General features: G+C 52.2%; 4 protein-coding genes across 4 annotated transcripts; 1 reads left to right on the top strand and 3 right to left on the bottom strand.

Moving 5' to 3' along the window:
• Nucleotides 1-382: 382 nt before the first annotated feature.
• On the bottom strand, nt 383-2,592 carry LOC100903865 (uncharacterized). The gene is made up of 4 exons (XM_003737694.1): nt 2,383-2,592; nt 1,433-1,625; nt 1,115-1,333; nt 383-738 (listed from the first exon to the last, which is right to left on the bottom strand). Exons 1-4 carry the CDS (start codon nt 2,475-2,477, stop codon nt 523-525), a joined length of 723 nt encoding a protein of 240 aa, XP_003737742.1. The 5' UTR covers nt 2,478-2,592; the 3' UTR covers nt 383-522.
• Nucleotides 2,593-7,949: 5,357 nt separating this feature from the next.
• Nucleotides 7,950-9,719, top strand: Ttc26 (tetratricopeptide repeat domain 26). Its single transcript, XM_003737793.2, has one exon. It carries the CDS (start codon nt 8,034-8,036, stop codon nt 9,717-9,719), a length of 1,686 nt encoding a protein of 561 aa, XP_003737841.1. The 5' UTR covers nt 7,950-8,033.
• Nucleotides 9,720-11,208: 1,489 nt separating this feature from the next.
• LOC100903726 (estradiol 17-beta-dehydrogenase 8) lies at nt 11,209-13,034 on the bottom strand. The gene is made up of 7 exons (XM_018640254.1): nt 12,987-13,034; nt 12,345-12,498; nt 12,066-12,262; nt 11,867-11,954; nt 11,651-11,753; nt 11,454-11,580; nt 11,209-11,343 (listed from the first exon to the last, which is right to left on the bottom strand). The coding sequence occupies exons 2-7, from the start codon at nt 12,496-12,498 to the stop codon at nt 11,263-11,265; spliced, it is 750 nt and encodes a 249-aa protein (XP_018495770.1). The 5' UTR covers nt 12,987-13,034; the 3' UTR covers nt 11,209-11,262.
• An 830-nt stretch (nt 13,035-13,864) lies between these two features.
• Nucleotides 13,865-14,709, bottom strand: LOC100903582 (uncharacterized). Its single transcript, XM_003737692.2, has one exon. It carries the CDS (start codon nt 14,607-14,609, stop codon nt 13,998-14,000), a length of 612 nt encoding a protein of 203 aa, XP_003737740.1. The 5' UTR covers nt 14,610-14,709; the 3' UTR covers nt 13,865-13,997.
• Nucleotides 14,710-22,624: the final 7,915 nt, after the last annotated feature.

The raw sequence follows: 22,624 nt of genomic DNA, 5'->3' as shown, positions 1-22,624 counted from the left end.
GATCCGCTCCGCGAAGACCCAGCTTCATCTACCGAGCACACGTGCAATCGTTCTCATTCTGACTCGGGCTTTCTGTACACGACTCAAAACTCGGACTACCCTCACGAGGAAAAACATAACTGCTCGTCGGAATGGATCAACATGGAGTGTTGAGTTTTCTAGGTATGTGGCTCATAGCAGAGAGAAGTCAAGTGCTGAGATGCCTACCAAGATATCGCATCGAGGAACTTTCTCCCAGAAGATGGCCCGACAACTCAAAAAAATCCTCAACTCCGCGACTAATGCTGCAGTTTTGGCCACTCGCCTTCAAAGAATTCCGTAGCGAATCGAGTCGCGAGAAAAAGGATAAGCTGTCCGTTCAAAATTATCTGGCTCAACTACTCAGGAGGTCAACGCTCTATCTGCCTAAGATGATTAATGAATGTGGTGAGATGAATGTGGGCGAGCGAGCGAATGAACCCCTGACATCGGCGTCCCAGAGGCATTCGAATTGAGATCTTACAGCCTTCTGAAGTTCATTCCTCAAGTGGTTTTCACCGCAGTGTGGTTTGTCTTCGCTTGTCTCCGCAGAGATACTCGGCGGCCGACCGAGGTGGCCTGTGGTGTGGATCCGTTGCTCGGCGCTGGGAAATTATTATTTGGCGTTGACGACATCTGCGGAGGTGAAAAAGTGTACACGGTCGGGGAAGCTTCGAACGAAACGCTCTTCTGAGTCGAAACGAAGCTCTGATGTGGCGTCTGCAAAATAATCTCCGAATAAGTGCGAGGGAGGCGATTCCCGAATAATCTCCAATCGTCCCGATTGATTTCTCGGAAGGACGATCGAGTCAGTCAAAAGACGTCTCGAGCTGTTCGAGAGGGATAATGACAGAATCGGCATTCGACCTGCGCGTTTCCCGCTCCGAGCGAGAATCTTTGAAAACGCTGTCTTGCATGTTCTGTAATCCGAATGACTCGGGATCTTTTCCAAACGTCTGCTTCCACCGGAGTCCCATCAAGCTTGAGGGTATCTCTATGGAGTTCTTACATGAACCAGAACTAAAATTCCAAATTTCATCTGTGAGTGTCTTCTTGAGTCCACGGGCTCTATTCAGCTTCATGAATCAGAGCTTACCTCCGGCTCCATGTTGCGGTAATTCTCGATCGTGTCTCTCCAGAAGCTCCGCATGCTCGCCACGAAAGAAACCACATGACCACGAACATTCGTTTTCTCACGAATAGCCGCGAAAAGCAGAAACACCGAGAATACGATGCGCTCAATCAACGAAGCGCTCTCGGATGCGCCGGGTGCTCCGTCTCTCAAGTTGCGGTAGTGTCTTAGAGTGTTTTTGAACTGGAAACAAAATAGAAGTCCCGATCAGTCTCGAATCTTGGCGATGATCAGGTGACCCAGGTCGCCTGACTTCTTCAGTGTAAATCATAGCCTACTCACCGCTTTCGTCACTAGAGGTATTATGAGTTGAACTCTGCCACGGAAGAGAATTTGATGGCCCTCGTTCGGAACCGATGCGAGCCAAGTCAGCAACGTCAGGGCCAAGAACACCCAAGGGACGGTGCGGAACCAGGCAGACCACAAAAATATGATAAGCATCAGTATTTCGAACTCACTCCGCCAAATTTGGTATCTGTGGAGGGAAAACATTCTGAGAAATTGTCCAGGGGTCGGCGATTCTTCATCCGTCCAGGGTGTGAATGCGGACTTGAGGACATGGTGGAATATGTTCGCGAAGGAATTTGGGAAACTTCAATTCTTGCACATTGTGCTTCCTGTCGATGTCAATGAGTTAGGTTGGAATTCTCAGGAGGAAATCATCTTGCGAATAACCCCGCCGACCAGAATTTAGACCTCTGCAACCAAACTTCTCGATAGCGGCTCGTATTTCCTCCGATCACAGCTCTGACCTGACGGGCTCACTACGGAGAGAGATCGAGCTCACACAACACACAATGCATCGCTGCGTGGGACCATGCGCTGTTTACGTCACGTCGGGTATCGTCGAGTTGATTCACCAGCGCGATACGCGAAAGGGTACGGATCCCATCTCGTTTCGTCGGGTCTCACGCACTGCTTCGGTCACGAATTCTACGCTTTCGATTCAATGATTATATCGAAGAGTCACTCTCCATACTGTGCAGATTCACTGGTGAAGGGGAAGTCGCGAATGCATCAGGTCGTCGCTCAGCGGGAAACTTTAATACGCGTTCCACAGGCGAGCTCGGTACGAAAGTGCCGGCTCAGGATGGCTCACATGACGCGCGCGCCGTTCTGTCAGGACGGACCTGTCACGACACATTCCCACCCGCCGGTCTTCCTTGCGTTGGTCAAGAGTCTCTTCAAGGAACGTCCGAGTTCACATGTAATCTCTCATAAGTTCTTCTAACCTTTTATCGTAATCTCGATCAACGAAATATTTGCAAATGCGATCTACGACCCAAAACGCGGCGTACTGGCCGCCCATTCGAATCCCGACTTCCATGTCGCCAACAGATGGGCTGTCGAGTCCGATTAGTCGTTGTGTACACCAGCAACTGGATAATTCGGCGAAAACTTCAAGAAATTCAAATGGAACGCCTGCCTTGTCGGAGAGAGACACGGTTGGAGCCACAATTTTTCGATGCGGCTTGACGCAGAGAGGACCGACTCTCCCGGCGCTAAAATTCGAATTTCCCGCCTCTGTCTAATATCTTCGCCTGAATCGCTCTCGGTCACTTTCGCGAGCGTCTGGATCGGCCGCACGGCCGCGGAAGCACGTTTGCGCTTTTCTGTAGACAAACCACTCGTTGCTAAGACCCGTGCGGGAGATGAGACTTTGAATCCGAAGGACTTCGGATCCCCAAATATACTTTCTGCGGTTGTCCCGCGCCCTTGCGCGGAGTTCGCCACCCCGATTTAGGCCGTCGGAGTTGGAGGGAACTCATTCCTTATCGACGGGAGGCGAAATCTCAAGAGTGATGAACGCCGAAATTCCGCGAGCGAGGTCACGACTTGCGACAAGCTTGCCAAAAGAAGGCGGAGAGACTCCGACGAGCCAAGCTTTTCATTGGTTCCGAATCTCCTGCCGTACAGCGAACGCGGACCTCTAGCTATCGTATTATCGAGATGGGAATCGCCGCTGTCCGGTGGCTCTAATTGTTAGACATTAGACGGAGGGCTCCTCCCACAGGGATGAGTTCAACGGTCTCAAGAAAAAGACCGCTCGAAAGTCTCATCGATTTCCACCGCACCTGGTCCTCTAGCGTGATAGCCCAACGAGGCTGTTGACCTCAGCGCATCTGGCTTCTCGGGAGTGCATTCCCGAGAATGAGCCGCTGAGGCGGAAGGGGGTAGCGTACGGGCCTCCAAAAAGCTTCCCGTAAGACTCCCAATGTAGAATGTTCGATCTCGATCGGCGGTCGATCTTATCTCAAACCTTGCTTTCTGAATCAGTCCATGGGGAAGATTCAAGTTTCCACCGACGAAGTCGAACTGCTCCAACCATCAATCATCTAGCCGCGGCTCCGCACCGTCTCCTCCTGCTTTTTTGAAGAGGCTCGAACCTCAATATCACGAGTTCGCGTTCATACATATATACCACGTATGAATGATTCTCATGCGGTCGAGATTGGAGCAGTTTTGTCCCACTGAAATACAGATAGTCCACTCATTAGGGACGCATCGGGACCGAACCATTCTGGTCCGAATGAATGGGTCATTCTGACCGGCCGAACTGATCGGGTCGCCTGTAGAACCTTAGGTATTCGACAGGGTTCCTGAAGATATTTGGATCTGCCGAGCAGCACGGGGAACACAATCCATTATATGTTTATCACGGATTTCACCCTTCCCTTCGAGCAGCGGACTGATTGTATTGTCACGCTTTCACACAGTTTGCGTGCTCTTTTCTGAGGGGGAATCCCCCCATAACAAGATAAGGAAGGGATCAGCATGATTCGATAAAGCGAAAAACGTGAGCTCAACAAAACGGGGATACGAGTCCCGGCCTGAGAAAGCGATTGGTCCATATATCCGGTAGTCTCAATGGGCGCGCTACACTGTCCCACCCTCCCCCCGTAAGATTATTTCAGACCTTCAGATCTATGCCATACTTGCGAGACTCTCCTATGACTTCCGATCGCGGTGATGGTGGTGTGTACGAAAATGAGGCAAGGCGGAAGTCTGGAGCAAACATTCGCGCATCTCGAAGCGCATCATCAAGACTGATCCGCTGCCACCACAATCAACACGGCGTCAGCTTCGGCGCATCGCCGCTGCGAAGCTGATTCAGCCCCTGAACACCGAATTACGCGGCGTGGTGAGCGCGCATTGCAGCGATGTTGCCGCTGCCGTCTGTACCGAAATCGGGATATCATTAGAATGGTGCATTCTCAGAACTCGCGGAAATTCTCCGCTGCCTTTCCGCTCGTATACCTACGTAGCTTCCGGTCAAGACCATCGCTCCATCATGCTCCTCACGTATCATCCGATGGAGGCATCCAAGAGATCCGAAGCATTCATGAAAGGAATGAAACGACGGCCGTCAAACTATCGTGGTTCAGCAGCGACAAGCGCTGAGATTCCGAGAACGATTCTGAGGATTCCACACGCGAGAATGTCTCGTGGGTTTCCACGGTTGCTCGTGATTCTGAAATTCATCTTGTAGGCATCGTTCTAAGTGGGGGCTTCACGACCCGCCGTGGATGACTCAGTCGTGCCGCTAACAAGTCTCGAAAAACACCGCAGCACTTTCCGCCGCTGGTCAGACGAGAGAAAGTCGCGGAGAGATCCGCAACTCCGGCCCTACATCAGCCTGTGGTGCCGAGGGTCGGTTTCGAATCCTGATGGCTCTCGTCTCTGATTCCGATATAGCTCCCAGATCCCTGAAAATCCCTTACGACATTCGCCCGAGACTGGAGACCATAGGGCTTAGCCCAATTTGGAGCAGACCGTGGGACAGCGCGCATGTGATGGTGCGAATCGGAGGGCAACGCTTCGAAGCCAGAGCTACCCCTTGCGCTTCATCGATTTGCCGCTGCAACGGGTGATTCTACTCGGGAAGCTGAGACGGAGAGGGGAAGAAATTCACCATGACTTCAGAGCTGCAATTATGGTGGACCCAGAACCATGCCATCCTCGCCGGCGACGCTGAATTCGCGACCTAAAATATGTTCTGGGTCTCTGGGGTGGGTATCGACACCTACATCGTCGGTAGACTTTGGTCGACGCGAAGGCGCATTGAGCTCAATAGTCGGAGGGTACGATACATTCAAGCGGAAATGAGAAGCTCAAATGATTTCCGAACCATGTTCAAGAGCTCCATGACATCGAGGTCGATCATTTCTAATCTCCATCATCGCTCTTGGCAATTCGCAGCGCCCAAAAGGACCAACCCTTACGCGATGATGGCGGTGGAATAAGGACGCCATGGAGGACCTCGAGGGATCGAGTGGCGGAAGGGACGGACCCGCCGACGAAGGCGAGCAGTCCGGAGCGAAGATGGATGCAATCTGTGAGCGATGCCGACGCATCGAAAACCGACCAAGATACCGGAGAAGGGAGAACGAGGGCAGCTTTGATATAGCGAGCAGCGCCGGAAACGACAGATATTTCGGGGAGGCTTAGAGACTGCGGGTTTGGGTTCCACGGCGCCTGACTCCCATGGTCAAAACACTATATTTACGCCGTCTATTCTCGTACGCATCCCGCGGCCCGCCGCGCATCATTTCCGGAAAGCCCACTCGATCGTTGGACGGTAGCAGACAGAGGTAACAGTCACGCGCTTATCTCGACTGTTCCATTCGTATTGTGAGTGACTTCGAGGATCGAAGTGTCTGTAAACTGAGGGAAGTAGACCAGAGGTGGAGTGAATCGAGTGTCTCATTGAGGTGGAATAAATATGAGCCGCTCGGGGATCAATCACGATACTCAGAGCCGGTCGATTACAGCCGTCGGAAGTCGAGGTCGCACGGTCCCCTAGGATGATCGAGATCTCCGCGATCTGTGGTCATGTACATATGTTCTGCTGACGATCGGCTCGGGAATAGCTCAAGAATCCTGACAAGGGATCTCGAAAATGCGCTTTGTCGATAGGTACACGCATCGTATTCTAATCTCCTCGATCGACATTCGATATATCCCGTTGAGCCGGCTGTTTCCTCATAGGAGCGGTGTGCCACCTCTCCCCTTACACCTCAGTCGGACCGTTTCCTTTAAAATCGAAGGCGGGTGGCTTCGACTACGCTGACGCTTAAAAACGCGTTGTCTGTCGGCGTTCAGTCCGTCGGTGGTTGGGGTTAGATCCAGGAGCGCGCTATCATCGGTCGAACACCCGCATTGAAAACATGTGTTTTCCCGTGAGCGACTGGCAAGGAACGGATGAAAGACTGCAAGCACGCCGCTGCTATTGCAACGATGACGGCAACGACGGCCTCGACTGCATCGTCCTCGGATCCTCCTGAAGTATTGACGAGCTCTGTCCCATTCCCCATGATGTCCCCTGCCCTGTGGAAGACTTTCCGAGAAAACATTGAATGTCATCACCAGTTGTTTTTTTTCTTTGCCTCTCCTTGTTTTACCCACGCTGTGGATGAGCGTGATTTAGTGCGGATGACAGCGAGCAGTGGTATGAGTCCTCCTCGCAGAGCGGGCCATGTCTTGTGCTTCGGTTCCCCGCTGTCGTTAGGAGCTTCGCTCGCTGATCGTTCGTCCCTCTACTACATCTGTTGTCTTCCAAACCTCGTCGGCGCTTTTCTCCTGACTGAGAGGGACGCGGCTGCTCCCTCCAAATTTTTTCCGCGGAAAAAAGCTCGAAGTCTCTTCCCGCCTCGCTCGATTTTTTGAGCCGGGTCTAGCGGCAGCCATGCCCACCCAGGAATACCCATCCCATCAATGATTGGGAACCCCTGACAGATTCTTGTTCAAAAATTGTACGGAATGAGAATGAATTCCAACGATGTGGTGCAATCATCATGAGTCGTCAGTGACGCGGGGAGGATCTATCCATTTCCTCGGAATGATTCGGAGCAGCACATTTTCATTTTGGGATCCATTCATCCGGAATTTCGCGCTGCATCGAACGATGAGAGCAATTGGCCTTAGGAATTACGCAGAGGAACCTCGAACCGCAAGAATGACTGACTGAGCAGGCAATCCTGAATGAGAATGGGTCCTCATTTATACCGCCTACTTTGTACCGCGTCTCCGAAAGGTACGAGTAGGTTCTCACGAGTCGCCCGATGGTGTTCTTCCGATGTCTTCTCTCACCGTGAGGAATAGTGCTCGAGGCACTCGTCCATAGTATCGCGGTCTAATTCGTGATCGTTGAGGCACGTTAAGGTACCTCGCTCGGCCATGAATGCTTCGCCGTCAGTCCGTACCTGATTGATGCCAGACTCTGCTGTAGCGCTCAATCCCCTCGTTGGGAACTGATTTCTCAGACCTCACATTATGACATGAGAGGTTGATTCGGAGCTTCAGAATTTTTTGCGGATCCCACCGAAGGACTGCGCTGTGCGTTTGTGGACACAAATCTGCTGCCGTGTTATACATAAAGAGTACAAGCATCCGAAGAAGCTCGATTTTCGGCGGGCAGCATCTTTTCGTGGGTCAGCCCGATCGCTCCTGAGCCACAGTGCGCGAGAAGCGATAAAGCTCCCGACTGATAAGTTCGGATCCATGCCGTTGTGTTATTGTTGGCCTGTTTCTGGTTTTGTATCGGACGAGTTGTCCTGGGCAACGCGAGTCTCGAGACTAACTTAATGGTGCCGGCAGGTTCGTAATCAAGCTGCAGCTGCTTGCCTTCACTACACGAATTCCTCGGAGTGCCGGGAAACGACGGCGACATTCTCGGCGTCAAGTTCACACAACAACAGCCTGGACGACGTGGAGCGCACCCGGCAATTTTCTTTATCCATCGCAGCGTCTCAGCGTTGTCATAGAGACCCGGGCTCTGTTCCTCGGTGCCCGATCCCGCTCCGAGCCGCGGAGGACACATACAGCACTAGAAGAAAAACCGAAAATCGTCACCTCGATCGCGCAACGGAAACGCGAACTCGAAATGCTTCTCTCCCGCACGAAACCGGATCTTGCAGTGACGCACGCGGGCGGCTCGTCGATAGCCCTCGCGGCCGACGGGAAAGTGCCATCACTCGAGGAATTCCTCGCTCGACGAGATTTCAGCGGGGCTCACGCTTACCTGGAGTTTCAACGCTCATCCGGTAAGAGCACACTTGAATCCGATCTGTGGGTCGCATATTGCGCATTTCACCTGGGCAACTACAAGCAAGCCTCCGAGGAATATCACAAGATCCTGAAGCGTAAAAACGCACCGAAAGAATGTTGGACCTACTTGGCTTGCTGTCAATTCTATCTAGGCCTCTACAAGGAGGCCGAGAAGTCGGTTGGCAAAGGCGTAAGCGGTGATTTGCAGAATCGTATACTCTTTCATCTGGCACACAAGTTCGGGGACGAGCAGAAACTCATGACACACCATCAGCAGCTACAGGATATTCTCCAGGACCAGCTTTCCTTGGCGTCGATTCACTACTTGCGAAGTCATTACCAGGAAGCGATCGATGTATACAAGCGAATTCTTCTCGACAACCGGGAATTCCTCGCGCTGAACGTTTACGTGGCACTCTGTTACTATAAGCTCGACTACTACGACGTGTCGCAGGAGGTCTTGGCCGTCTACCTGCAACACCATCCCGACTCGGCGACAGCCATCAACCTCAAGGCTTGCAATCACTTCCGTCTGTACAACGGCAAAGCGGCTGAAGCCGAACTGGGCCATCTGCAGGAGTTGGCCTCGCCTTCTTTCTCCTACGCCAAGGATCTGATCCGACACAATATGGTGGTTTTCAGGAGCGGCGAGGGCGCACTTCAGGTGTTTCCGCCACTGATAGATATTATCCCCGAAGCACGGCTCAACCTCGTCATCTACTACCTGAAGCAGGACGACATTCAAAGCGCCCACGCGCTGATCAAGGACCTCGAGCCGAGCGTCCCGCACGAATACATCCTGAAGGCGGTCGTCAACGCAGCGGTCGGTCAGGAACAAGGCGCCTATCTTCTGCAGCGGGAGCATCTCAAAGTGGCTCAGCAGTACTTCCAACTGGTCGGCGGATCCGCGACCGAATGCGATACCATTCCCGGCAGACAGTGCATGGCTTCGTGTTTTTTTCTCCTGAAACAATTCGATGACGTCTTGTTGTACCTGAACTCTATCAAGAGTTACTTCTACAACGACGACACGTTCAACTTCAACTACGCTCAGGCGAAAGCGGCCACCGGCGCCTACAAGGAGGCAGAGGATCTATTTCTCCTCGTCCAGAACGAAAAAATCAAAGCCGACTACGTCTACCAGAGCTGGCTGGTGAGATGCTACATCATGAACAAGAAACCCCTCCAGGCCTGGGAGATGTACGAGCGGCTGCAAGACTCCGCCGAATCTTTCAGTCTCTTGCAACTCATAGCGAACGATTGCTACCGGATGGGACAGTTCATGACGTCACTCAAAGCGTTCGAGCAGCTGGACTCCATCGACCCAAACCCCGAATACTGGGAGGGCAAACAGGGCGCTGCTCTCGGCACGCTTCAAAAGGTCATAGCGGGCCACGAGCCCAAAGAATCCCTGTCGGTTGTTTGGCAAATCTTGCGTAAAAGCAACAAACCGCACGCCGAGCCTATTTTGAAAGCTTTGCAGACGTGGGCGAAAGAGAATCGAGTTTCGCTACAGACCTGAATCGACGAGAGCCCTCGACTCGGGGAATTTCGAGTCCGAAGTGTCGCACGGTTACGAGGGATCTAATTCTCGAAATTAAATTCTCGAGTTCTGCTCTCCTCAAACCTCCGCAGAGCTCCCATTCCCCGATCGCAAGATTTGACTTCATTCTCCAAAGTGAAGTGGAGGTAATGAGAGGAAGAAACATTCCAAAGTCAGAATTTCTTGCGCCAAATACTCAGAATGGCGATTGCATTTGCTTAGGCTCTCGTATGTGATGACACTCGGTTCGGATGATTAGCATCACTTAGTTAGCTCCGTAAGCGACTTATCGCAGGAGCTTGCTCACTCATTGATGCGGAGCCGCGAGACATGAATCGAACCCACTGACGCACTCCGGAAAGGGTTTGTCTGACCGAGAAGTACGACTGGAGCCTAAGCGATCGCGCCGGTGGATCTATTCCGATTCTTGGTCTGTCGCAATCAAATTCTTCCGATCCGAGCGGGCAATAAAGCGAATGCCTTCTTGGATATCGATGGCATTCATGTCACCTCGATGAGGAGATCCCTGTATTACTTCACGATTTAATATATATTTATAACATAATTATTATTAATCCGGTGGCTCGTGGAGGCTAGGGCACATCCCGGCCAGTATAACAGCGTGGTCGCTTACAGGTCATTTATGCATCGATTAGCCACAGGAGCGACGAGGAGATTCCAAGGATTCATCATCCACAGAGAATGCCCGCTCGGGCGCGTTTCTGTCGGTCGGGATTCTCAGTGGTCCGCAAGCGGATTTCCTAATTATCGACCAGGATCGGAGGATATCACCGATCACGGGAGAGACGGTGCTTTCGCTGGAACGCGGAGTTAATAATTCGCGGTTGAGAGCAAAACAACTCTACGTGATCAAGTAGAAAAACAAGAAGCGTTTGTGCCGCCTGCAGATGACAGCTGAGGCTGTTCGATGGCGATAAGCGGGTAACAGCTGAATTAGCACCCTTCGATCCAAACAGTTTTGAGCGTGGCCCGAAATAATACTCTGGACTCCGTTCCGAGCTTCGCTGCTATAGCACCTGGATTCTCACAACGAGCCACCCAAAGCGGGTTTGGAACTGAGGGAAGATAAAAACACATGGAAAGAATCCTCCATCCTCCGGGTCGCAATGACCTCGCGAGAGCCGCAACGTAAGCACATGGATGTTCAATTCGTGAAACAAGTGAAACCAGATTCTCCCTCTCCCCCGAAAAAGTCCCGACCTTTGCAATGACATTTTGACTCATGTTTCCCTTGATGAGGTTCTCCTTGTTATTAGAAAAAAGGGGAGCGGGCACCCTCACGGAGACGCCTCTCTTCCATCGGATCCGATTCTCTCCGTCGAGTTTATCGAATGCATTTCCCGAATCGATTCCAAGAGAAGTATTCGGATGAATCTCGTCTCCAGAAGACCGGCGGAAACATCGATAAAAATTGGCGCTAATTGAAAGCCAAAATGTTCTAATTCGATAGAGTTTATTACAAAACTGTTCAGAACGATTCACTGCGCGCGTCGGTAAAGCATTACATGAAGAGTCCTCCTGTGACCTCGATGATGCTTCCAGTCATGTAAGAACTGTTCTCCGACGCCAAGAAGTGCACGACCTGGAATCGTTCGAAAGAAAGTTCCCGATCCTGTCCCCATTACTGCGACGGAAACATAGCAAACCCCCGGGGAGAAATCGCTCATGGCGATCGGTACATATTCTACTGACCTCAGCCACCTCATCCGGAGTACCTCTGCGCCTCAAGGGTATGCTGCCTTCTACCTTCGACATGACTTTTTCGGGCACCGTCGCTATCATCGGCGTGTCAATGAAGCCAGGAAGGACGGAATTACACCTGAAACATTAGGTCCCGCTCTAGAAGCACTCTCCCCCTCCCTCGATCTTCAATGCCTGAGTAAACCTACCGTATATTGAATTTCGCCAGTTCTTGAGCAGCCGATTTTGTAAATCCGACCACGCCCGCTTTGGAAGCGGCGTAGTTCGTCTGACCGATATTGCCGGTTTTGCCTGACGAAATCAAAAATCTATCAGATCGTCTTGGAGACTCCGAATCTGAAAGTCTTTATGGCCCGATTGGAGGGCGAAGACGACCCACGACAAGTCAACATTAATCTCCATACCGATCACCGAGGAAATGGTCACGATCGAACCGGGGATCTGGGCCGCGATCATTTCCTGAGCACCATGTTTTGTGATCAGGAACGTTCCCTGGAAAGTCTCTCACGGTCAGGAAGGGACTCGCAGAATAGAGAAAACTCCGCGAAGATAAATCCTAGCTGCTAAAGGGAAACCCCCACAGAAGAGCCACTTCAGACTTGCCTTCAGATTCACATTCACGACCTGATCGAATTGAGTTTCAGACATGTCCAGCAGGAACCCATCTCGGGTTATTCCGGCACAATTGACGACAACATTCGCTGGCATCGAATGGAATTCTTTGACCTTTGCGAATAGCGAAGCAACCGAGCTCCCGTTCGAGACATCAACTTCGACAGCCGAATGTTTTCCATCGGCAGCTGGAGGTTTCCGATGATCAGAGAGTTAGTATCCTGTGCCATCCACGAATCGCCCGTCCGTTCGTCGACTCCTTGAACCTACTCTTTTCCAGAATGTCGCTCGTCTTCTTGGCATCTTCCAGGTTCAAGTCTGCGACAACGCATCTGAAGCCGTTGCGAGCGAGGGCCTGACAAACCGCTCTCCCGATTCCGGAAGCCCCTCCGGTGACGACAGCAAGTTTCCCAGTTATCGACATCTGCTTGCATAAAATGAGATTTTAGAATCTCATGTCTCCATGCATCGCTAGACAATCGGGGTGATACTCCAAAGAGAGGCATCGAGACAATCCGCGGGGGGAATCCGCGTTCCGGTCGTGGGGAGAAAACAGAAGGAGTCATCCTCACTCGAGAAGAGATCGAACGATCGCCAGGACTCCCGTGCGGGAGTGACCCGCTCAAGTGCTACACTGAACCTCTCGCCTTATCGGAGTGGTTCTAGGTCCGCTGTTCTCAAACAATAATCTCCTTCTTATGAGTAATTCGGGATGAGATCAAGCTCGAGGGTTTGGTGTGTTTCGCGCATTGCGCCGGAAGTCACATTGGGGATGATCGGGAGAGTCTCCACTTATCGTCCCGGAGGTCATCTCGGCATACCTGTGCGGGAGCAACTCTCACAGGAGGACTCACTGAATCTATAAACTCCGCAGAAAATAGAGATTCGGGAGGCGTTTAAAAGAAGACTCACACCGCTCACTTCAGTGGGTGACAGCTGATTCCGAACACTGCAGATTTCCGAGATGTGACCGCTCGGGTTCCGTCGTTTAAGGAATGATTCCGGTTATCAAAGGGGAGATTGCGCCGAGGGGCGGTGGCGTCGGAGTTGCTGGCGGTGATTCTCTGGATCCTCTGGGCATTATCCGGAGAGTGCCATCTCGTATCCATCTGATGCCGTATCGTGAGAGTTTCGAGAGCGCTGCCGCGCGAATCAGCTATCTGGGTATGGTTAGGGGATTTCTGTACTCTCCAAAGGGACGGAATGAGCCCGATCGAGCCCACAAGCTACGGGAATTCTTTGAATCCTGATTGGGCGCGCCATCGTTTCCTGAGCTCGATCTTTCACGCGGAAGGGCTCTACGATACAGGGAGCAACCCAAACCAAAGCACTGACGAACAGGAAAATAACACGATCATGAGTAATAACGAAAAGAGACAGCTCCTCGATCCCGCTTTCCCCGCATTTTCGCGTCGATTTCTCTGAAGAGGGACCAGCGCGATTGGCTTCCCGAAACGGGGGGGTTTGTCGGGGGCTATATCGGAAATCCTGTGACACATGAGGGAGTGCAGAGTTATGGATGTTCATAGACTTGCTGACCGTATATAGATGCATGGATCGTTTATCATCTCACATTGGTGTTCCAAAATGCCTAGAAACTAAGGTGCTCCGAAGATTATAGTTTTGCCCCTTACAGGAATCCAGGCTCAGGATTTTTTTGTTCCGGAACTGAATTTTCAGGGAGCTCTTCTCTCTCACTCAGAAGGAAATCGCATGACATCATCGTTGAGCGTTGAAGAGAAGCATAAATGATAAATTTCCTTAAACTCAATATCATTATCGACACGAATGACTCTTGGAAGCGTCTTCGGTTTATTCATATATGAACAGGGAGCGGGAAACTGAATGTTGCTGAATGCTATAGCACATTGGGACCTGATCCTGACCGCAGGCGACGGGTGTGCTGTATACGCCGAGTCGTGGTCAGGCTCTGTTGATTTTTATAGGAATAGGACCCTGCTGCGGTTTGTTTTCGATAGCGGGCTTTATCAGCGGTGCGGTGAGGACAACTTTCCCGTTGGGACCGATCTCTGCCTGCAGCCCTTCAATGTCCGCTGTTTCCGGGACAGTGAACAGCCGGCGTACTTCTCGGACTGAATAGCTGTTGCGGTCGTCGGAGTTTTCCTCTCGACGCGCTTTGAATTCTACGTCTCGACCCTTGATGTTCACTTCGATGTCCTCCGGTCTGAAGAAATCCCCGCAACCGGTGCTAAGTTGACACTCGACTCGATTCTCTGCGGTGTTTAGACTAAATTGGGGTCGCAGGTTCGAGCTTGTGTCCTCGTCGAAAAGAGCATCAAATAGACGGGATCGTCTTTCGGGATCGAAGGCAACTCTGGCGACTTGTGGAATTCCGAAGAAACGGAGGCTGTGTAGATCCTCTTGAAGTCGATTCATTTGATTGTCGAACCATCCGAGCACAGACGTGGTGTGGGGCAGTCCCATGCTTCGGTCGATCGGCGGCGACCAGAGGGACAATCTCTGATCGAAGCTCGGTCGCTGGCACCGGCACAGTATCCTACGTTCGTCGCACATTCTCACGTTTCCAGAACAAGTTGTAGCGGTCTCGCTTGATTCTCCTCCGAAAGAACCCGCCTCCGATAAGCGTCAGCGCACATAGGCTCTGGTCTGAGAGAATGTCGATGGCTCTCTTATAGCTTACGGCTTCAGAGTCTCTCTAGAAGCCTCGAACCCATGACGTAAGCCCTAGGATAGACGGCGATGCCCATCAGCTGGATGACTCAAAATGAATGACTCATTCGAGATCGGACCCGGGAGACGAACGCAGACGTGAAAGACACTGCGGGAAAGATACTTTCTGAGTGTTGTCGAGCGGAAACACCTACATGTATGCTTGAAGGTAACGCTGTATCCTCGGCTCTGACGAATGATCGGTAGCATGAGAGGGTCCGAGCTCCGTCCCACGAGAGCATCTTGAGAGCATCCAGCTCGACGAAAAGGCCGACAACTCGGATCCGCGGAATTATTCTACACCTTAGAATTACTGAGGAGACATTCCATGGCAACTGTAGTCATATGGCGGTGCCTGCGCCTTCGTTGGGAGCCTTTTCCGTCTCATGAGCTCGAAGACATCATGTGGGAGAGCGTATTCTAATACATTCGGAACACGAGCAAGGGCGCCCCCCGGGTGTATCATGAAAGTTCGACTCCTCAAGCCGGAGAACAAAAAATAAATTCCTCTCGGAGAAAATTTCAGTAAAACGTGTACCTCGATCCGATGCGGGGAGACGCGTGACGTCCATCCGCTTTCTCGAGGCTTTGATCGCAACGGTGGCATTCCGGTCCGAGTCGGCCCGGGTTCCCGGGGGGTGAATCGACTCGATACGCACGGCTTGTCGAGACGATTTCCGAAGAAGCTCAACAGTCAGCTGAGATTTAAACGCACGCTCCTCGCACAGTTTATTCATCAGACGCAGATCCGCGAACCTGGACGACCGGCTCGGCCGGGGATCTAATTTGTTCGAGCTCTTCCAATTACTTGTTGCTTTTAGCGGACATGCGCCATTGGAGTAGGAGGAGTTCTACGGAAGCTATGGGACGAACTAAACTGGTCGATGGTCCGAACCGTAGCGTACGCAGGCAGCTAACCCCAAGAGAGCGAGTCGAAAAGAGATTGGAGGGGATTAGAGCGAGCAAAGCGAACCTACAACTATCGTAACAAAACGTGCCAAAGCGTGGCAGACAATTAGTCCGTCACGCTCAACGCCGTGGGAATCGTTCGCTTGGATTTCTGTTAGACTTTGAAGGAGATCGATTGCGAAACTCGACTCGGGGCGCAAGTTTCAGCATGCTCGATGACTTCCGTTCGAGTTCTCGGATAAGGACCGCTCCACGTCCGTAGATCGAACACTGCGTGAACACACAATGCTCCCTGTTGAATGTATGTGGACCGAATAAAGCGTTTGTCTGGAGAGTCTATTTCCGATGTCCTCCTCGGGTGTGCGTGCTCGCTGAGCTGGAGCCGGTGTCTAAGGATTGCCGTCGAAAGTTTTCCTGCTTGACGCATGAGACAGCCCGATGACTGATCTCTGAGCGAGAGGTAATTGAAAGCGATTTCAGTTCGAGCATCCGTTCGCTCCCTTCGAAACTTTCGGCGTTCGTTTGGATCTTCGGGGAAGTTTCGGCGTTCCTCAGGATTTTCGGGGAAGTTTAGGCGTTCCTCTGGATTTTCGGGAAACTGTCGAGACAGGGACGAAGTTTTGGAGGAGATCGCGACTGAGCGGGTCCGAGCTCCTGGTGCGTACGCTGGAACGGTGCCCCGTAGGAGCGGTGGTCGCCGTCGGGAGCTCTTCACGGAGAACCCTTTCCTCCTGTCCGCCCCTCAGAAAAAACGGGAAAAACTCTGTGTGTGGCGTTCTATCCACCTATGTTGCTCCGCCGCCTGACTTTCCGCTACCGACCGATATATTCGGTGTTCGGTGCGATGTAAATTAGCCAAACGCAGAATCGATGAGTCGATAATTGGAAGCGCTGTCGTCCCTCCTCCCTTCAACTCCGGTGACTCGAAGTCAGGTACCTCGCCCGTGGATGGGGTGAACAACGGGCTTGGCGAAGGGGTACGTTGAGAGTCCGACTCTGTTTTGGCAGTGTGTGAGCGTTATCAGTCGAAGAATAGCGCTACTAATGATGCTTCTATTGGGAAAGTCGTTGGACGACCAGCGTTCTCTGCTCTACTGTGATACTAACAGTGCTCGCTCCGAGCGAAGCAAACATTTCCTTCTTCACTCTCTCCATTTCCCGCTCATTGGCCGCTGGGGACCCGGTAAATTCCTTCTGACAAGACTTCGGCTCCGACCACCTGCTCGAACTTGAGTCTCTCTCTCTATCGGGAAGTCCGCGCCGGAGCGCTTGTCAGCCGTAAAGGGTTCCACGTCCCTTTGCCTGCCCCAGCTCCCGAGTCCTCCCGAGTCCCGAGGGGCTCGGCACTCCACAGATTATGTCGAGGAACATCGAAATAGAATCCTCTGATCGCTCTCCGATCAGCTGTTCATCTTCACGTCGCATCGCATGTGTCAATGGATGGTTGTGCCGTTTTTTCAGGGGGAGTTTTGCGGTGCGGTGTGACCAGGCCGCAAAGCATCGAGCGGTGGGCGGGAAGAGCGAGGATTCTAGGGGCAACCGACGGATCCGCGGCCGGCGGACAGAGAGACGTTGACGGGACGTCGAGGCGACGCTGCGCCGCTTCGTTCCATTACTCATCGTTTCGCATCCAGGCGCTAATTAAAAGTTCGTGGAGTCCGACATCTCCTAAGCGGTCGACCGACGGAACGAACGAACGATGCTTCTCAAACTGTTCTCCGATCCAGCAATCTTACGCGTCCCTTCCGCGGGATTTCCACCAAAACGTTTCCGAGGTACTGGAACTCGCCCTCTCGAGTTTCACTTCCGGACGGAAGTCCCTTCTCGCCCACTTCTGTGCTCGACGGGCAGGCTAGAGGTTCTGGTTGACGAAGTGCGGACAGTTCTCGGGGCTCGGCGCGACTCATCTCCGTAATTGGCTTCGATCTGTGATCGATTGAAGGAACTTCAGTCCCTCCGATCATTATCGAATACGAAAAATTCGTCTCGCATGGCTGCGTTCGACGAAAAAAAAACAACATCGTTTCCGTGAAGCGTTAAATCGGTGGCGACGACTTCGATGGAGTTCTAAATTTATTTGCGGGGGATCCTGAATACATGACCGTAAGCTCATCGGATTCAATTAATTCACCGACTGAGCTCCGCAAGGATGAGACTGGTTCGCTTCTGATGAACGGACGAATCTATTATCGATCCCTGTCCACAATTAGGCTAATCGGACGACGGATGGGCGCAGAATTCCTAGCGACGGCGACGGAGCCTCGAAGGTCGTCGTCGAATTTACGTGGATGAATTGCTCCGTATCGATCTGCTCTGGAGCCGGCCAAAGTAGTGCTCTGGCTCTCGTCGTCGTCGTTGACGTTGGCAATGTTGTTGAAGTCGCCAATATCTCTGCTCGATAGGCGGGGAGAGCGGACTCGCGGAAACGAATTGTTTGTTCCGCTTGATTCCTGCGCCGGCGCGCGTTGTCTAGCAACTGTCTAAGTGATGCTCGCCCAAATTGTGTTGTTGGAGGAGTGAGTGGGTGGGTGGGTGGGTGAGTGTAGGAACGGCGGCTACCCATCATCTTGCCATCGGTCGCCCTTCCTCGGACCGTGACGGATGTTTACCTCTCGATGAGTTCGCAAACTTCACCTTCCGACCCACTTTTGCCGTCAGGTGCGAAAGTCTAGAGGGGGGAACTCCTCGCCAGAGCAACATATGATTGAATTTCCCTTCCTTACCCTCTCCCACGGAGAAGAATATCGATAAATCACGTCCGGAGTATTTGCAAGAAGTCATAGCGGAGTAGATATCGGGCTCGTGGAAACGTCGCCGGATACGGAAAGATTCCGCACAGCGCCACTTTCCCGGTCGAGACTCGGTATTGGAAAGCGCTCGGTGGCCGACCGACATCGCAACGAGCGCCGAAATTCCTCATTTATTGCAGGAAATTGTAAACGCAGCGGAAATCACGAATCGTTCCTCCGGGCCTCGTGTCTTCTCCATATCGCCGTTTCCATGCTCAACCACTTTGAGAGATCCGTTCGACGGCATGAGACCAGCGACCTCGAGGGGTTCGCCCCGGAACAGAAAATGCAACGTGCATCCCTTGTCGTATCCGTTCCCGGGAATCAAGAGAAGAGGATCTTTAGCGGAATAATGGACGGACACCTCCATTCGGGCTTTGGGAGTTCTCGGGAAACTTTCGACTCAGTCAGCTCGTATGATGAGTCTGAGGGATTGCATTGCCTCACTCTCCAGGTTTCCCTGGAGTGGAACAGTTGTGCTCTCCCCGGTATTCAGTCATCACAGCCCCGATCCCGAGAACACTTCATCTGAACGCGTCTCGTTCTTTTAATCCTTTGAGCCTGTTGATCCCCTCCCCTTTTTTTCGGAGCCTCTTCCTCCACGACAACAGCGTTTCGGACACAGGCGAGCTCAAAAATGATTCGTTGACTGGACTTGACGGAATGCCTTGATTTCCCTTATTCTAATCCGGGAATCCGCATCCCAGACGTGCAATTCCGCTGGAATGCGAGAGGGACCTTCGGCCGGTGCTCTACGATTGAGCTTGCGAAGACTTGCGAGATTCTCGAAGGAGAAAAAGAAGAATGACGGGGTCGACCTGTAGGTTCGACCTTGAATGAGCAGAACGCTGCTGCTCAGAACAATTACCCCCAGTCAGATGGAAAACGACGAACAGACATCGACAAACACGACCTCGTGTTCCGTCGTTCTCTCTCTCTGTTGACATATCCATTTGGAAACTAGCTGATCCCTCTGTACACAGGGGTCATCAGTCGAGCGGGTGCAGAAGTCGGCGGCTACATGAGAGCCGGGAAGCGAGAATGAGATTCGAACCGCCCGTGAGGGAAGACGAGTTCGCCCTTAATACTATCGGATGGCGTCCAACAGGAGACCGCTTCCGAGGGAGCTTATCAGGCTTCTCATGTTACCCGCACTTGACCCAGAAGCTCGACGTCTACGAGCATCATTCGGATCTCGCGAGCAAGCAACCAGAAGACAGGCGATGCAGCAAGAATCTAGGATTTGAGATCGGGGACAACACCCAGAACAAAGGATTCACCACGCGAAGGAACTGCGAGGAAAGAGGATAGGAAAGGAGATGGATCAGTCGGTAGGGGGACGAAGGTAGGGGATACGACCGGTGGGATAGAGGATGTGCGGGGAGTGGGGAGCTAAGTCGGAGCTTCTTCTACTCGAGGAGTAAGTAGATTTTAGAAGCTAATGCAATACAGATGTTGCAAATCACACGTTGGGCACAAAACTATGCGGATCACTTCGTCTGCAGCCAGCGTGTATTCCATCCGAAGATGAGCACAGACTAGATGGCTAACCCCGGAGGAGACGGCTGGCGAGCTCTTATACGACTGATTCTTCGATCGCTGTGAATCCGGAGCTCTTGAGTCGGAGCTCGGAATTTAATCCCTTATTCTCGATTCCAACCCCTAGCTCCGAGATCCTCCTGGTCTCTGCTCTTTATTTTACGGTCGACTCATTGCTACCCGAGTTATAACTCGCTCGTCCGTCGACGCGACTCCGAGGCACGTTACCGAAGGACGCTTCCATAACGATCGCACTTGAAAAATTGGAGTGAGCTCGGATAGATAGCTTTTACCAAACATCATTCAACCGAACGATATGGCTTTGGAAGATGATACGTATATATTGAGAATCAGGTCGAAAACGACTTCGCCGTAGATCATCATTTTCAGCGATCGCTTCCTGACCATTCGCAAGCGAGGCACGTTTCGTCGCTGATTGGTGCTTGAATTATTTTGCAGGATCGAACGATGCTTTCGATTAACTTGAGGGAACGATTCGGAACGGGAGAACAAAGCGTCGCCCCATTGAGTGTTACATCGGCTCGTCAATTATTCAAGCGAGTCGGACGTCTTTTGGAGAGCTTCCATTCTCTCTCTCCCCGTCTCATTTCAGAAGAACACACTTTAAGCTTCCATCCCCTCCTCGGATACTCGCTCGCTGGAAAAAAATCCCCAACATCCAACCCGGCGACGTCGACGCCGAGAGGGCTCGCCCTATGACTCGGATTTTACGATGGAGACGAGGTCCATTCCATGAGCTTGACCAAACCCGAATGTCGGCTCGGAGGCAGGAACTGCTCAGCTATACACACATCGGCTCATATTCCTCGGATTCGCGACTTTTTTTCAGGAAAGGAACTCCATACATTCGATGCCTCCCTGAATCAATTTGAGAGAGGAAACCTGTTCGAAGGGAGCAGAATCTCCTTCGTCGTTTCGCTCGGCTCAGAATTTCGACGCGATTCGAGGAACCCCCGAACTCCACGGGCTCGAATAATCACCGAAAATCTCTGCGTTCGAACAAGAGCTCGAGCTCCCGGAGTCTCTGAGAATCGCAGTGGGTTGACTCACGTATGTTTGTACGGTATGGCTCCGTCTGTTCGACAACGCTGCCTGCTCTGGACCGGTCGAGCGAGCGATCGGAACGAATTTGCATCGGTCGTATTGACTCGAAAGTAGAAGTAGATTTCCACACCGTATGTACTACCGCCCGACTCGATTCGAACAGAGCGATGGAATTTGCATTTTGTGAGAGAAGCCCTAGCTTCCGTCTCCGAGCCGCGGAAAACAAGAATGATGAATGCTTTAAGTCCAGAACAAGATATATTCTCTCATCACAGACCGGCCTTCCTTTCATAATCTCGTCCCTCTGTTCTCCAGAATGATTCTGGACTCGAGACCGGTCTCGAGACATCTCTCGGTGCTGGACCTTGCACAAAAGGCCCGCGTGCGACGGGCCGTTCGTCGGTGAGTCTTTTTTAGACAAAAGCCCGCTGTGAATCCCTGGGCTCAAAGCAAGAGGTTACTCAAAGTTGACCGAGATTTCCTCGAGAACTTATTCTAATGTGATCCTTATAGAAAGCGGTCTACTGCCTGACGCGGCGCCGTACGCGAGGTCTGTCCTATTGTCCTCGAGCAGACTATCGGACTGCGGGAGAGCCCTCAGCTGATAAAAGATTCTCTCGAATTTGATGAACGGCTCTATCTTCGTGGAAGCTCGCTTTCAGGAGTCTACGAGAGCGCGAATTTCGGTAACGAGATTCCTAGGCCATTCGAGCCCGCTCCGTTTCCGTGAATTATGGTCTATACGGATATTCTTCGGATTGAGATTCAGTTCCGGGGATTTGATGCATACCCTCGGATACGAATGCATATCATTCCGGTTCCGAATCCTGTCCGTCCCTCGGGAGTCCGTCCGGTCTACGATGAGCAGTCATCGTTCCGTCCGCGGTCTCCGTCGGCTAGAGGATCGAGCCATGGAATCGTCCACGTTTTATCAATGATCAGTCAAGTCGATGAGGGCTCCTACGGAGTTAGAGCCAATGCGCGTCGCATCGCGGCGAACACTGACGCTCCCTTCGGGATTCGGATAGAAGTTCCTCGTCCGCTAAGATTCCCGAGCATCGTGGAACCGTCGGCAGCTTTGCCTAGTGAATTTCGAGCCCGCTGCCGCATTCAAGTCGATCCACACTGGAGATGGACTCGACTCTCCAAGCAGTCGGCTCCCCCCGCCAAAAGCGCCAACATCGCGGTCTTGCTCTGAGGAGTGAGCTCCGTGGACAGCGCGTAGCAGCTGCACGACATAATCAATTCAAAAATCGCTTCTACGTTCCTTCCTGACCTCCACGATCCGGTGCACCGCGATCGATTACGTCCAGAAATATTTCTGGAGCCGCAGGGGGTGTGGGGGACGCGCGACGCGACGTCAAAACATGGATGATGGAATGCAAAAGAGTGAGGGCTTGAGCTCGCTCGGACTGAACATATAATTGTATGGTCCCACTCGCGTTCAATGTCATCGTGTGAGATGCCCCGTTCATAATTTTGGAAAAGAGCCCCGTCGAAGTTCCTCATCTCTCGCGGGATCCCTCGGGAGGGTACAATCATTCTCTCTGAAAAAAA

Source organism: Galendromus occidentalis, unplaced genomic scaffold, assembly GCF_000255335.2.
Source record: "Galendromus occidentalis unplaced genomic scaffold, Mocc_1.1 scf7180000075612, whole genome shotgun sequence".
Lineage (NCBI taxonomy): Eukaryota > Metazoa > Arthropoda > Arachnida > Mesostigmata > Phytoseiidae > Galendromus > Galendromus occidentalis.
The sequence above is the reverse complement of the archived record's forward strand: the minus strand, read 5'-3'. Positions and strand labels throughout refer to the sequence as shown.

Coding starts and splice junctions, on each gene's coding strand:
- LOC100903582 (XM_003737692.2), bottom strand. CDS start 14,609: ATGTGCGACGAACGTAGGATACTGTGCCGGTGCCAGCGACCGAGCTTC.
- LOC100903726 (XM_018640254.1), bottom strand. CDS start 12,498: ATGTCGATAACTGGGAAACTTGCTGTCGTCACCGGAGGGGCTTCCGGA. Junction 11,754..11,866: donor GACCATTTCCTCGGTGATCG/GTATGGAGATTA, acceptor TGATTTCGTCAG/GCAAAACCGGCAATATCGGT. Junction 11,581..11,650: donor CTGGCGAAATTCAATATACG/GTAGGTTTACTC, acceptor CTAATGTTTCAG/GTGTAATTCCGTCCTTCCTG.
- Ttc26 (XM_003737793.2), top strand. CDS start 8,034: ATGCTTCTCTCCCGCACGAAACCGGATCTTGCAGTGACGCACGCGGGC.
- LOC100903865 (XM_003737694.1), bottom strand. CDS start 2,477: ATGGAAGTCGGGATTCGAATGGGCGGCCAGTACGCCGCGTTTTGGGTC. Junction 1,334..1,432: donor TACCTCTAGTGACGAAAGCG/GTGAGTAGGCTA, acceptor TTTTGTTTCCAG/TTCAAAAACACTCTAAGACA. Junction 739..1,114: donor ACCGCAACATGGAGCCGGAG/GTAAGCTCTGAT, acceptor ATTATTTTGCAG/ACGCCACATCAGAGCTTCGT.